Source organism: Ictidomys tridecemlineatus, chromosome 7, assembly GCF_052094955.1.
Source record: "Ictidomys tridecemlineatus isolate mIctTri1 chromosome 7, mIctTri1.hap1, whole genome shotgun sequence".
Taxonomy (NCBI): Eukaryota; Metazoa; Chordata; class Mammalia; order Rodentia; family Sciuridae; genus Ictidomys; species Ictidomys tridecemlineatus.
In genome coordinates this window covers 51,749,184-51,761,589 of record NC_135483.1, presented here as the reverse complement: position 1 = coordinate 51,761,589, position 12,406 = coordinate 51,749,184, and the positions used below count along the sequence as shown (strand labels likewise).

At 38.1% G+C, this 12,406-nt stretch overlaps 2 protein-coding genes across 14 annotated transcripts in view; both read right to left on the bottom strand.

The window, feature by feature from the left end:
* The window catches only part of Mrps28 (mitochondrial ribosomal protein S28), a 103,056-nt gene extending 101,505 nt beyond the window's left edge, over window positions 1-1,551 (bottom strand). Inside the window, exon 1 of the mRNA XM_040293920.2 lies at window positions 1,299-1,551. Within this exon, the coding sequence (XP_040149854.2) occupies window positions 1,299-1,508 (210 nt within the window). The 5' untranslated portion in view covers window positions 1,509-1,551. The remainder of the gene's footprint in view (window positions 1-1,298) is intronic.
* A 2,901-nt stretch (window positions 1,552-4,452) lies between these two features.
* Tpd52 (tumor protein D52) overlaps window positions 4,453-12,406 on the bottom strand; it is a 102,410-nt gene continuing 94,456 nt past the window's right edge. For 5 of the 13 annotated variants that reach the window (XM_078016984.1, XM_078016985.1, XM_078016983.1 and 2 more), the window contains 3 exons: window positions 11,466-11,507; window positions 9,945-10,005; window positions 4,453-7,729 (listed from right to left, as the gene is read on the bottom strand). In XM_078016984.1, the coding sequence (XP_077873110.1) occupies window positions 7,610-7,729; window positions 9,945-10,005; window positions 11,466-11,507 (223 nt within the window). In that variant the 3' untranslated portion in view covers window positions 4,453-7,609. The remainder of the gene's footprint in view (window positions 7,730-9,944; window positions 10,006-11,465; window positions 11,508-12,406) is intronic. The other 8 variants (XM_005336014.5, XM_005336015.5, XM_021733741.3 and 5 more) reach the window with 7 other exon arrangements.

Genomic DNA, 12,406 nt, shown 5'->3' with positions numbered 1-12,406 from the left:
CCACAACCAAATTCCTAGAATTTGTGAATGTCACCTTCTGTGGCAAAGGGGAATTAAATTGCAGGTAGGATTAAGATTGCTAATCAACTAATTTTAGAAAAAATATTGTGGATTATCTGGCAGATCCAATATAATCATAAAGGAGAACAAAAATGAATGAGACATAACAGAACCCCCTATGAGAGGGCCTCAACCTATTGTTGCTGGCTTTGAAGAAGCAAAAGGAGGCCAGGGGCCAATAAATGGCAGTGGCCCCCATAAATTAGAAAAGGCAAGGAAACAGTTCCTCCCCAAAACCTATGGAACAGGAAATGCTGCCAACACCTTGGTTGTAACCCAGTGAGACTGCAGACTTCTCACAACCCTCAAAATAACAAATTTGTCTTAAGCCACTAAACTTGTGGTAATTTGTTACAGCAGAAGAGAATATACATCAGACTTCTTTTATACCTTGGATCTTAGGAAAATTTTGACTCTAATGACTAAAATGATCCTACAATCCAGGAAACTGCCTATTAGCTATTTGATACTATTCCCCAAGGAAATAAATACAGAAATTGAGAATTTTTTTTAATATATCCAATTTCATGTCTGCTGAATGCAATAGTAAAAAAACAAAACAAAAACAACATCTGTACCTGTCTATTTCCTTTATTTCGCTTATTTAGTTATTTCGTACTTTACAAAAATATTGGTAAGGCAAAGGGGTAATAAAACCCAAAAAAGTCACTTACAGAAAAGGAAAGTGAAGCACTGACCTGTTAAATCACTTGCCCAAGTTCAGAAAAATAGTAATTCCATCGTTCCCCTATTTAACAAATGCTTACAACAGCTACCAAGAAGCTCCACACTGGAGCTGTTGTATAGAAGGAGACCAAGCAGAGCCTTGCCTCTCCCAGTGTGAGTCCACTTCTACCAGTCCCCGGACTCTCCCCAGACCATCTCATTGGCAGCGCTCCCGGTTGCCCAAGGGCCAGCAAGACCCGCGCTTACAGAATCAGTCACATAAAAGTACAATCAATGAAGAAAAACACCAGCCACGCGCTCGGCTGCTAGCAGCCAGCCACAGAGCCAACATACGGCCCCACAACAGCCCTCCAGCCTCCCAGGTTCCCAAGTCCCCCAGGTCCCCCAAGCCACCAGCCACCTCCAGCCCTCCCAGTTCCCGTTCCCCTCGCCGACTCCCCGCCCACCAGCCGGCCCGGCCCCGCCCACATGTCACTGGCGTGGCCCCACCCTTTACGCCGGCCCCAGCCACCCAACCGCGTCGTGGGCGTGGCTCCGCGGCTGCCTCTCACCCGTCGGAGCTCCGCCTTCCGCTGCAGCTCTGAGTGCCGCTCCAACGCGCTGGCAAAGCCGCCTGGACTCGTCTGAGGCTTCGAGGAATCGGAGCTCCCGCTTTCGGAGCCACTCTCAGTGCCTGCGCTTCGAAAGGGCCTAGAGAAGAGAAACACTCGCAGAAAATGGCTCTCGACAGCCACGGCACGAGTCCCACACAGCGCCGCCATGACGCCTTCACAACCTCTGACCTACGGCCTCCGTTCCGCCAGCGTGCGGGTCAAGGGCGGAGCGAGGAGAGGCCCGCCCACCTGCCGCGGAGCCGGGAGGAGTGGCTGTTTGAGGGCTGTGCTGTGCTGATGAAGAAGTGTAGGAAGTGGAGGTTTAAGTTAAAATGCATGGACTATATCCTCAGGGACTGGAGATCCCCGTTTCGTGTGGGAAGTGCGCTTAGTTCATGGCAGAGTGCGGTAATGCAACCTTTCAGGTTCCCTCAGTTTTCCCTGTTAACCTACTTAGTTCTCCCTGTTATCCTACTTAGAATTGGAAGTTATCTCCCTGTTACCCTACTTAGAATTGGAAGTCCGGATATGCACGCTGGTGCTCTGCTTTCTTTGTGACTTTGAGCACTTGAAATTTTAGGTGCTTTCCGAAGTTTCTCCATGAAGGAAGGAATTTGCTGTTAGGTCTTTTGTACTGGGCACTTAGTAAGACGCAGTTCACATCGAACAATTCACATTCGTGAAATTCTGGATGCAAGTTAATCCTTTGCCACTTCTGGGGCCATTCCTCACGTGAATATAATAATCTGAGATGTCTGTCACCTCCTAATAGCTATTGTACCTTCTAGTGTTAAGGAGCTCGGTCCTTGCAAGAAACAGGCAATGCGAAAACCAGCCCTTCAAACCCTGATTCTTGTGATCAAGTCAGAAAGATTTCAGACATGTTGCTCAGAGTAACGGGAATGAGTTTATTGAAAGGATAGGGAAAAGGAATGTGGACACTCTCAAAGGAGAGAATTGCCTCTGTGACAGGGGAGGGACAATGTGCCATTCTTACACTTCAGTTTTATTGGGGATCCCAGAGATGTTTCCAAAATGTCCCACCCAGGTCCACCTCATGACTTTTGGCTGACAGCAAGATGACATCAGCCTTTCAAATCCCTACTGTCTTGACAACTCTAGGTCACCTTGGCCCATGCTGGCCAGTTCTAATTGGATTTTTAAAAAATATTTATTTTTAAGTTTTAGGTGGACTCTTAACCATATATTCTTGTAGATTTATGGCTAGGAGGAACTATTCTTATCTCCTAGTAGTTCAGTATCTGGTCATAAGAGGCTCTCCTTCAGTGCAACTTGGGGTCCTCTTAACAACCACCTGTAGTTCTCCTGCAGATAACTGGCAGTTTGCTGAGGAATGGCCAGACAGGGCTGCAGGTAAACTGCTTTCTGGAAAAGAAAGCATGTGGGGGCAGCACAGTGGGCCCATTTTGGGGGAATTACTCTCTTAATCTCTGTGTTCCCACCATTCACATCTGTCTGTTCCCTAACATTAGGGAATTTCAGATAGTGCCTGTGTGTTGTACCAGAGGCTCTGTCACTTTTTTTACCTCAATATTAATTCCGAGATTTTGCCCACCCTCTTCAAACACCATACTTCACTTTTTAATGAATGAAGTAGTTCAGCCATCTTTTACCCAGTAGTTTTAATATTAACCTGCAATCAAGCTATTTTGGAGACAAGGTGGCACACACTTTTCCATGTCATTTGAAAAAATTACCAAGGGAAGTACTTTTTAGGACCACAAACCCTATTTTACTAATGCCTCCGACTAGGGATGCCTTTCTCATGCCTTCTATGGCATAGACAATGTACAAAATATTAGAAGTAATTGTAGGATTCACGATAACTAGCCAACTGTGGGAAAACCCTTATAAATTCAGTAGGAGCTTAATATAAATTCTATTCCAGGTGAGTACTCCCTAGTACTGAAACTCAATAGGTATATCCTGTCCTAGTTCAGCCAAATGATAAGCTTCTCAAGGACTGTGTGATAACTCATTTTCAGAACAATTCCTGTAGGGTTTTTTTTAAAGTTACATGTCGATGGGCTGTGAGTCCACATAAGTAGGCTACATCTTCTTCATACTTTTACTTGAAGATTGAAGATTACTTCCACAATATTTTTTAATAAGCAAAACTATTTGCCTCTGATAGAGAATCAGAAGCATCAAGTGAGGATTTGCAGGCTTTTTTTTGCCTATGAAAGCCACAAATAGAAACAGACGCTATAGAGGGGCAGTGTTTTCACATCTTAAGGACTCTGATCCTGCCCTAATTGCATCTTCCCTCTTGCTTCATTAAAAATAGTCCTCTTTTTTGCAAGTTAAAACACACATATTACAAAAATACTAGTAATGGCAGATGGCAAGGTAAGTGAACAGAAAATAATTCAAATCCTGGCCTCACAAGTACTGGCTATGGTCTCATCTATAAAACTGACACCACACCCCTAAGAATTAAATGAAATGTGCAAAATGCCTAGGCACTTAATGAAAGCTCAAAAAATAGCTTATTGATGGCTAGGTGAAGGTGACTAGGAGGTGATTAAAGATTTGTGCCTTTTAACCACATGTAAGTGCCTGGAAAAGGAGACTGGTCTAGATGTACAGACTGTCCAAAGACAGTCATTTCAGGTAAAGAAATAGATAAGCTCATTAAGAAGATGGATCCTGTAGATGACTGAAGATAGGCAAATAGCGTTTAAGGAATTGGAAAAATACTGTTAGTCAAATTGGAAAATAATGGAATTAATCCTGGAAAGCAAGAAAATCTTTAGAGAATGTTGAAGATAGCCACTTAAAAATATAATTCAAAACCCAAAAACTGTTTTGCTTTTACTGTGTAGTAGAAAAACCATTAAATTAAAATAATCACACTGACTAGCCTCAGTAACATCAAAATTATGAGTTGGGCAGGGTGGTGCATGCCTGTTATCCCAGATACTTAGGAGGCTAAAGGAGTAGTACAAATTTGAGGCCAGCCTGGGCAACTTGGGAAGACCTCGTCTCAGAAAATAGAAAGTGCTGGGATGTATGTAACTACCTTAGTGGTAGAATGTCCCTCAGTTCAATCCCCAGTACCAAAAAAAAAAAAATTATGAGTTTTCAAGAATTCGAGTCACCAAACAGCATTTATTGAAGTATGAAATCCTGGCAGGTGACAGGCACATGCAGATCCTGCTCTCTAAGAGCTCACATACTAAAGAGTTTGAAAAAGCCTTTAGATTCATTTTGGTTTCAACATTAGAATATGGAAGGTTTGAAGTTTGCTGGTTTATTCAAAAGCAATGTTTTCTATTAATTGTGACCCACCCATGGTCTCAATTATGGGACCATCACTAAAAATGATTAATCAATGGCTAAATGTCTTTACTACGTGCAAAAATCAGAGTTTTCATCTGGTTTTAACTATAAAGAAACATGATTTTGACAAACTGCCTTATGCAGCATTTTCTCTGGAACATGTGCAGCAAATAGTCACTTCATAAATGCCTTTTGGTAGCCAGCATGTAGCTTTCTCATTTTTGCTTGATAACATTGATTCAATACAGCTGTCATGGTTCCTTACATATCCAGGATAGAACAGGTTTGGAGTTAAGTTTGCCTAATGGACTTACTCCTTTCCTCCACAAACAGGTAATACATACAAAAGAACCCATACCCAAATCATAGAATTTTTATTGTTTTCAAATATTATACAAAAAATAGACAGTGTGTGTATCTTAACAGATAAAGAACAGTCCAAATTGTTTGGTGTTTTGGGTTTTTTTTTTTTGTATTGCAGTAATTAAGTTGCTAAGATGATAATCCAATTAATTTGTTCCCTCTTCATTGATTACTTTGGTCTTACAAGCATACGAATCATGCAACATTCCCACACTCTATAATTTAAAGACATTCCTATTTGTAAGAGTTGTTGTCAGTGATATTTTCTTCTGTTACACTTCTTGAATCCTTAAATATCTGAGATTTCACTTTCCTGCTGTTTTCTTGTGTCACATATAACACACAACACAGTAGCCAGGACCTCTTTCTGGGTTTTCCTATTAATCACTTTTACAAATTTCTTAAATATCTGTCTCATAATATTGAATCTACCACAAAGAACATTTGCATAGTATGTCTAAATCCAGTTTTATTTTCCTTCTCATTCTTTACTTTTAAGAAACAAGGGTTTGGTTGGTTGGTTGGTTGGTTGGTTTGGTTTGTAGACTGGAAAGATGTCTACAAAAATGATTGGCTGGGGGGGCAAACAAGATAAAAACAAAAAATGATTCTCCAGTTCTTTCATGACTATCTCCAGTACTCACCTTCATATACCCATTCCATTTCCCATTCCAATTTCCGTAATTTTTTTTTGCATACACACAGTAAAAAGATATGAGAATATTTCTCTTTACTAAAGAAATTGCCATCTTACTCTATTTGGCAGTGTTGAAAAGACGTGAACAAGGCAGGACACCCAAGAAACAATGTGATGAACTGAAGATGATTGAAAAACAACAAATTTTTTAAAGACTAGCTGTTGGGAAAAATAACTTAACAGCTATGAGGAACAACCATAATATTTCTATAAAGTGACAAATTTCTACAGAGCTCTCTTCTGGGCCAATGCTTCAACTTTTATCTTAAAGCCTTTAGAAGGAAATTAAAGAATGTTAATCTGATACCATTAAGCAGTGGTTTAAAGTGGATTATTTTTTAATTGCCTTTTTTAAAGAAGAGGTACCAGTTGATTCTTTTATACAATAAACTATTTCCAGAACACTAGTCTCATAATAGATTTTGAGATCTATACTACTGATATACAGAACTTATTAAGTTTTTCACATGTAATAGAGCATAGTTTCAACTGCATCAGAGTGCTAACAAAAGCTCTAGCAATCAAGAATGGCAGCACATTATTTTATAAAACCACTTGGGTTTTTTCAAATTTGTTGTTTAGAAGAATTTATCATAAAGACATCTAGTCATGCTTTTAAAAAAATGTTTGAGGTCACTCCAAGCTTGGCAATTAACATTTGGCATAAACAATAAAACAATCACAACTTGATAAATAATAGATACGACAATGTAAGCCATTACATTTACAGCATAAGAAAAAAGTGGTGGTGAGTCAGAGTAGAGTTAGAACCTCAGCCTCTATGCAGATCTGTCCAGAGGCTTTGATTCATCAGCCCCAACACAGCTCTCACAGCAGGGGAATGTCTACAGTATCATTTTATAATTTCTAACACACTGAAAACAAGTAGAGAATAATGAATTGATTTTTATTAATGTATTACATCCTCAGGAATTATCACCAAAATATGTTCAAGTTTTAACAGTAATATAACTTTGTGTACTTAAGGGATGCTAAATGGATTAAGTGGAGACAGCAATGTGTTCCCTGATGTGGTTGATTTTAGCATGTTTACAACTAGGTCTAGAACACTTGAACACTGATGGGTGCACTCATATTTCGGCCTACTGAAATACAGTATGTTTGACTCAGAATGATGTCAGTTTACTCTGAACTTTAAACTTAAATCTGAAAAAAAGTTGACATAAGTGGTGAAATAACTAATAGGCTGAAATGCTTACTGTCACGAATGCCAATTAACAAGGATATGGGGATGGGGGTCCTACTCTCAAGTCACCCAGATGTTTGAATTACTGTACATATGAAGTTATAACAAAATGGATGTAGAACTGTTTATTTTAGTCTGGCATCTTCAGTTACCCAAGATAGGTAACTTATATTAAGGAGTGTTTATTCAAAAATGGGATTTTTTTGTAGTTCGTAGTTCATCCCTTAAGATAAAGAAAATGACACTAAAACTTTTAATAACCAGGATTCATAAAATTTAAAAGAACAATTTTAGTCAGGAATCAAATATGCAGTGATTCAAAAAGGAAAATACTCTTATAGAAGACAAAAGAGCAAACTGGCATCCCAGATGCAGAGCAATTTTATAAAGTAAGAAAGCAACTATGATCACCTGCAGCTTCTCAGATCATCCTAGTGAGCATCCCCGGGTACTATATGTGACTTTATATAATAGTATTTCCTAAATAATGGACCTTCAATACACATTAAAGGGTGTTTCCCAGAAGTAGAGGTGAAGGTATTTTCATGTTGTTTAACCCACAAACTATTTGGTCAAAGAAATATGTAAAGCTAAATAAAAGCACATCTGGTAGAAATTCATGGCAATGAATGTTGACAAGATGTGCTTGGATCTTGCTTGCAGCATCTGGCAGTGGGTAGCAGAACAAAGGTAGGAATCTCACAGGCTCTCCTGCGTCTGTTCTGTAGGCGGCTCTGTGGCGGTGACACTAGCATTTGCAGTCGAATTCAAGACTTCTCCAAAATCACCACCAGCAGGTTTGGTTCCCCCTACTTTAGACTTAAAAAAAAGTTCAAAAAAGAAAAGACAATATGAAACAAAATTAGCTAACTTTGCATAAAAGAACTCTAATTTTACTTTCAAAAACAAATAAGTCAAGAACCTGGTAGCTCAGTGATATATATATATATATATATATATATATATATATATATATATATATATATAAAATTTAGTACTGTTGTAACATGCAGGGTGGTAAATTCTACCCTTGCCCCAGCCCCATCAACTAACTATTCTTCAAAGGAAATTTTGTTTAAAGAACTTTGTAAAGCCTATTCTAAAATATCTACTGAAAAATATAAAGTATCTACTGAACTCTTGCTGCTTGATAAACATTTTGTATTACATTCAGTTCTTCATTCAGCTCCACTTACTGAAGAAATACTGAGCAAAATAAATAAAAGATAATATATGTATTTTTTCCAGCTACAGTGTAGGCATGTCAGCCCTTTACTACTTAACGTGCGCTTCAAGGCCCTGCAGACTCAACATCATCTGGGAACTTGTCAGAAATGCAAAATTTCAGACACATACTCTTCCCCACCCCAATTCCAACCACAAAACTGAAATTACATTTTTATAGGATCCTGGTGATTCATGTGTACATTCTGTTTGTGAAACACTACTCTAGCCTATCTAAACTGAAATTGTCAATAAATATGTTTGAAATCATATACATTTATACAGTATTTTATGCTTTTCAAAATCTTTATACATAACATGTCAGTTCTCGCTTTTCCACATTGATGTATCTGTGCTTGCTAGCCATTTCAAAAACTAAGCAGGTCTCTTGTACAGATTTAGAAGAATGATGTATTTTTTATTCATCAAATGCATACTGAGCAATGTGCAAAGCATTATTCTAGGCCACTGAGAAGTTCAGTGAACAGAAACAACAGGACCCTATCATTATGAGTTCACAGAGCACCATACTGGTGGATTTTGAATAAATAAGCTGTGTGTATACTGTGCCTCTGGAAAACATTCATGGTATGTGCATACAAACAGAAAAGGTGTGTGCTAATGTTAGTATGTGCAAGGGGGAAAAAAATCCAGATCACTATGCAGCAATTGATTTTCTTTCAATAAATATACCCTGGCTATATAATTTTTAAAAGATGATTTAAGAATGAGTGACATTGTTAAAGTTCTGAAAGACTAAATAATAGCTTTTATGCTCATTAAGATATTGGTTTTAACCCTTCAAAGATGCCACTATAATTATCAGAATTAAGTTAGGAAGCAATGAACACATAGCCATCATACAAACTAGAGCAAGTCAGGCAGTGCATATAAATTATATGACATTTCAGGTCACTTGTGATTCTAAGAACTGATGATTTTCTTTTTAATATAATCTTTGAGATAATGCAAAACAGTGAACAGTAAATGACAATCATCATGGCATCACTATAATAAAATAAAAATAGAATGCCCAATAATGAAGGACTAAAAAACAACATCCATTTTAAGGTATAACAGCATTGTGTGTGTGTGTGTACATTACTGTCTCTGGGTAGTAACACCAAGTTTTTAAAAATTTTTGTGCCTTCTATATTGTTAACTACAATAAATTTATAGTATATTTTTATTTAAAATAAATAAAGCAAAAAGCAGCACAAAATTTTAAATTTCTAAATCCTTTCAGCATTTAGCATGCTACTATGCTATAACATACCCTCAAAACATATTGGTTAAAAGAGTTACATAACTCTTGAAATATCCATTAATAGCATGAAGAGTATGGTTCTTAAAGGTTTTTGTTTTTTTAATTAAAAAAAAAAAAAGCTAGGCATGGTAGTGCACATCTGTAATCTCAGTGACTTGGGTGGTTGAGGAAGAGAATCACAATTTCAAGGCCAGCCTCAGCAATTTAGCAAAACCCTCAGTGACTTAGTGAGACCCTGTCTCAAAAATAAAATAAAAAGGGCTCTCATGTAGCTCAGAGGTAAAGTACCCCTGGGTTAAATCCCCAGTACGAAAAATAAAAATAATTTTAAAAGGGCTGGTTTGTAGCTCAGTGCTACAGCACTGGCCTAGCACATGTGAGGCACTGGGATCGATGTTCCACACCACATAAAAATAAATAAGTAAAATAAAATAAAGGTATTGTGTCCATCTACAACCAAAAAAAAAAAATACAGATGCAAATGATTTGCCCACACCAAAAAAAGTTAAGGCACATGCAATTTGTTACAAAGACCCTGTTCACCTTTGTACTTGCCTTTAAGTTTTCAACCTTTTCTTCAAATGATTTGAAAGTTGGAGAGTTTCTAGGGAGGGAAAAAAAATAGTTAAATTATAAACACTGAAAAAACTCGACAGTTTTGAGTACTATTAGCTGGCCATATTCCTCTTTACCATTATTCTCAGTGAGCAAAATAACAGATATATTTATATGTACATGTGTGCAGGTGTATGTACAAATATTTTTATGTAAGATTACCAATTCCTGAGCTAATATTTTTACAAGTCTGATTTTGAGTCCATGATTTTAAGTCTATATCACATTTAGACAAAGTGATACAGAAAAAATCCAGTACATGTGAGAGAAGTGGGAACAAACCAGGTAAAACATCAAGTCTGTCACTTCCCCAATCAATGTGTCACAATTCAAGAAAATGCCACCATTAGATTAGTTTAATTTTGGTAAAGATACTAGACTCTAGAATTCCTGATTATATTCACTTCCTATCTGGCAGGAGTCCAATACCACCCATTCAGGAAAAGCAGATCCGTGGGGTTCTACAACAAGGATCCTAATATCCAGGGAGCAGCACCACAGATAGGGAAAGGAGGGACCAAGAGGAGGGGAGGAGCACAGAAACTTGACTTTGATACTTAACAAGTTGCCCCACCTGATAGCCTCTGAGCCCCAGGGAAGCTTTGTAGGCACAGTCACACTGACCCACACCAATTAAGGACTGCAGCACTTTTATCTCACCCATGGGTTTCCACAATTTTTATCCTATATACTAGACCTTGAATATCCTCCTATCAAGATGAAAAGGCAGAGAAGGAAACCAGGAACTTTCTCCTTCTCACAGTGGTGTTAACAGACTAAGGTAAGCCAATGGTTCTCAAAGTGTGGCCCCCACAACAGTTGGGTCCACAAGTTTGCAGAACTTGTGGGTAATGCAAACCCACAGTCCCACCCCAGCTCTACAGAAGCAGAAACTCTAGGAGTGGGCCCAGCAAGCAGGGTTAACAAGCCCTCTGGGAGATTCCAATACACACCAAGCAGACATTTTTAAAATCCTCTGCTTCTCTAGAGGGTTCGGAAAAGAGAACAACATGTACTACCTTCAAGTGCTCACTGAAGAAAACAGACAGTAGAATTAATCACAGTTGTCTTCCAACATCACACTGGGATGAGGGAAGCAAAGATGGGTTGAATGAGAGAAAAGGGGAGTGTAATGAAGGCTAATGCTCACAAAGGAGGTGGGCCAGCTATACCCTTGAACAGAAGGTTCTTTAGAGAGTAGCGTTCACTTATAAACAACATAAAGGCTTTATAAAATAAAAGAGAAACTCCTTTTTAACTCAAACATTTAATGGATCTCTTGTACCCATGCAAACACTGTAAGAGTAACTGAAGACTGATACAGTGTTAAACACATAGCTTGTTAAGAGTAGAATTCTAGATCCCTGCCTCAGAAGAGTTCAGGTTAAACATTTAAACAAAGCACCAGAAAGCATAATACCAACTACACTTTGTAAAAATATACTTTACCTCATAGCAGGCATGCTAATTGAATGTTGAATGGAGCGTATACTAAGAGGCAGCATTAAAAAGAGATAGAAATGAAGTTAGTATATAGGGGTGATTCAACATATAAAAAGCCAACAAAACTTAAGCTTTATAGCTTTATTCTTTTGGCACCATGAAGAAGTATCTGCTTTTTGAGGTGGAGGGGATCAAAGTTATTCCAACATAATTTACTTTTACTCATAAACCAATTAATCCCAATCATTATTACAACTAATAATACAACCTTGCATTTTTATCAGACTTTGAAACTGTACTCTCACCTGGATCTGTAAGGTGCATAATCTTACAGAGGCTCAGAAGTAAGATGGTTTACCCAAGGTCATGGCAGAATTAAGAATGAACTTGGATCTCAGGGACTCTTAATTCAATGTTTACCACCTCCCCTCAAAAATGAAGCACACGCACAAATACACAAGCGAGGCCAGTAAAAGGCCCTGCAGCCCCCTTTCTCTCAGGTATTTGTCCCCAGGCTAGAACAGGTAGGTTTCAAAATAAATTACCTGACAACTTTAAGTGATTTTAAAATTACATATCACTCCTCAGAAATAACAGTACCCATTTTGTAATAAGAGATGCTTATACTCATCCCAATTAAATTGAATGCTTCTAAAAGGACAAATAAAATTTGGTTCTCTGTCTTACTAGGTCCAACTTCTACTCAAGGAAGGCATCTGAGCAACTGTACAGGTTCAAGGGTATCTATTTTTAGTCATTTCCCAGAGAACTCTCCATATGCTTAAAGTACCTTTATTCCTAGGATTTTAAAATCATTGCAATCTGCTCTTACTGTTACCATATACATAATTTTGACCACTGGAACAGCTTTTTTTTTTTTTACATAAATAAACTTTCCTTTGGATAAAGTGGACCCCTCAAGGTAGCAAGACTCAATTATATTTAAG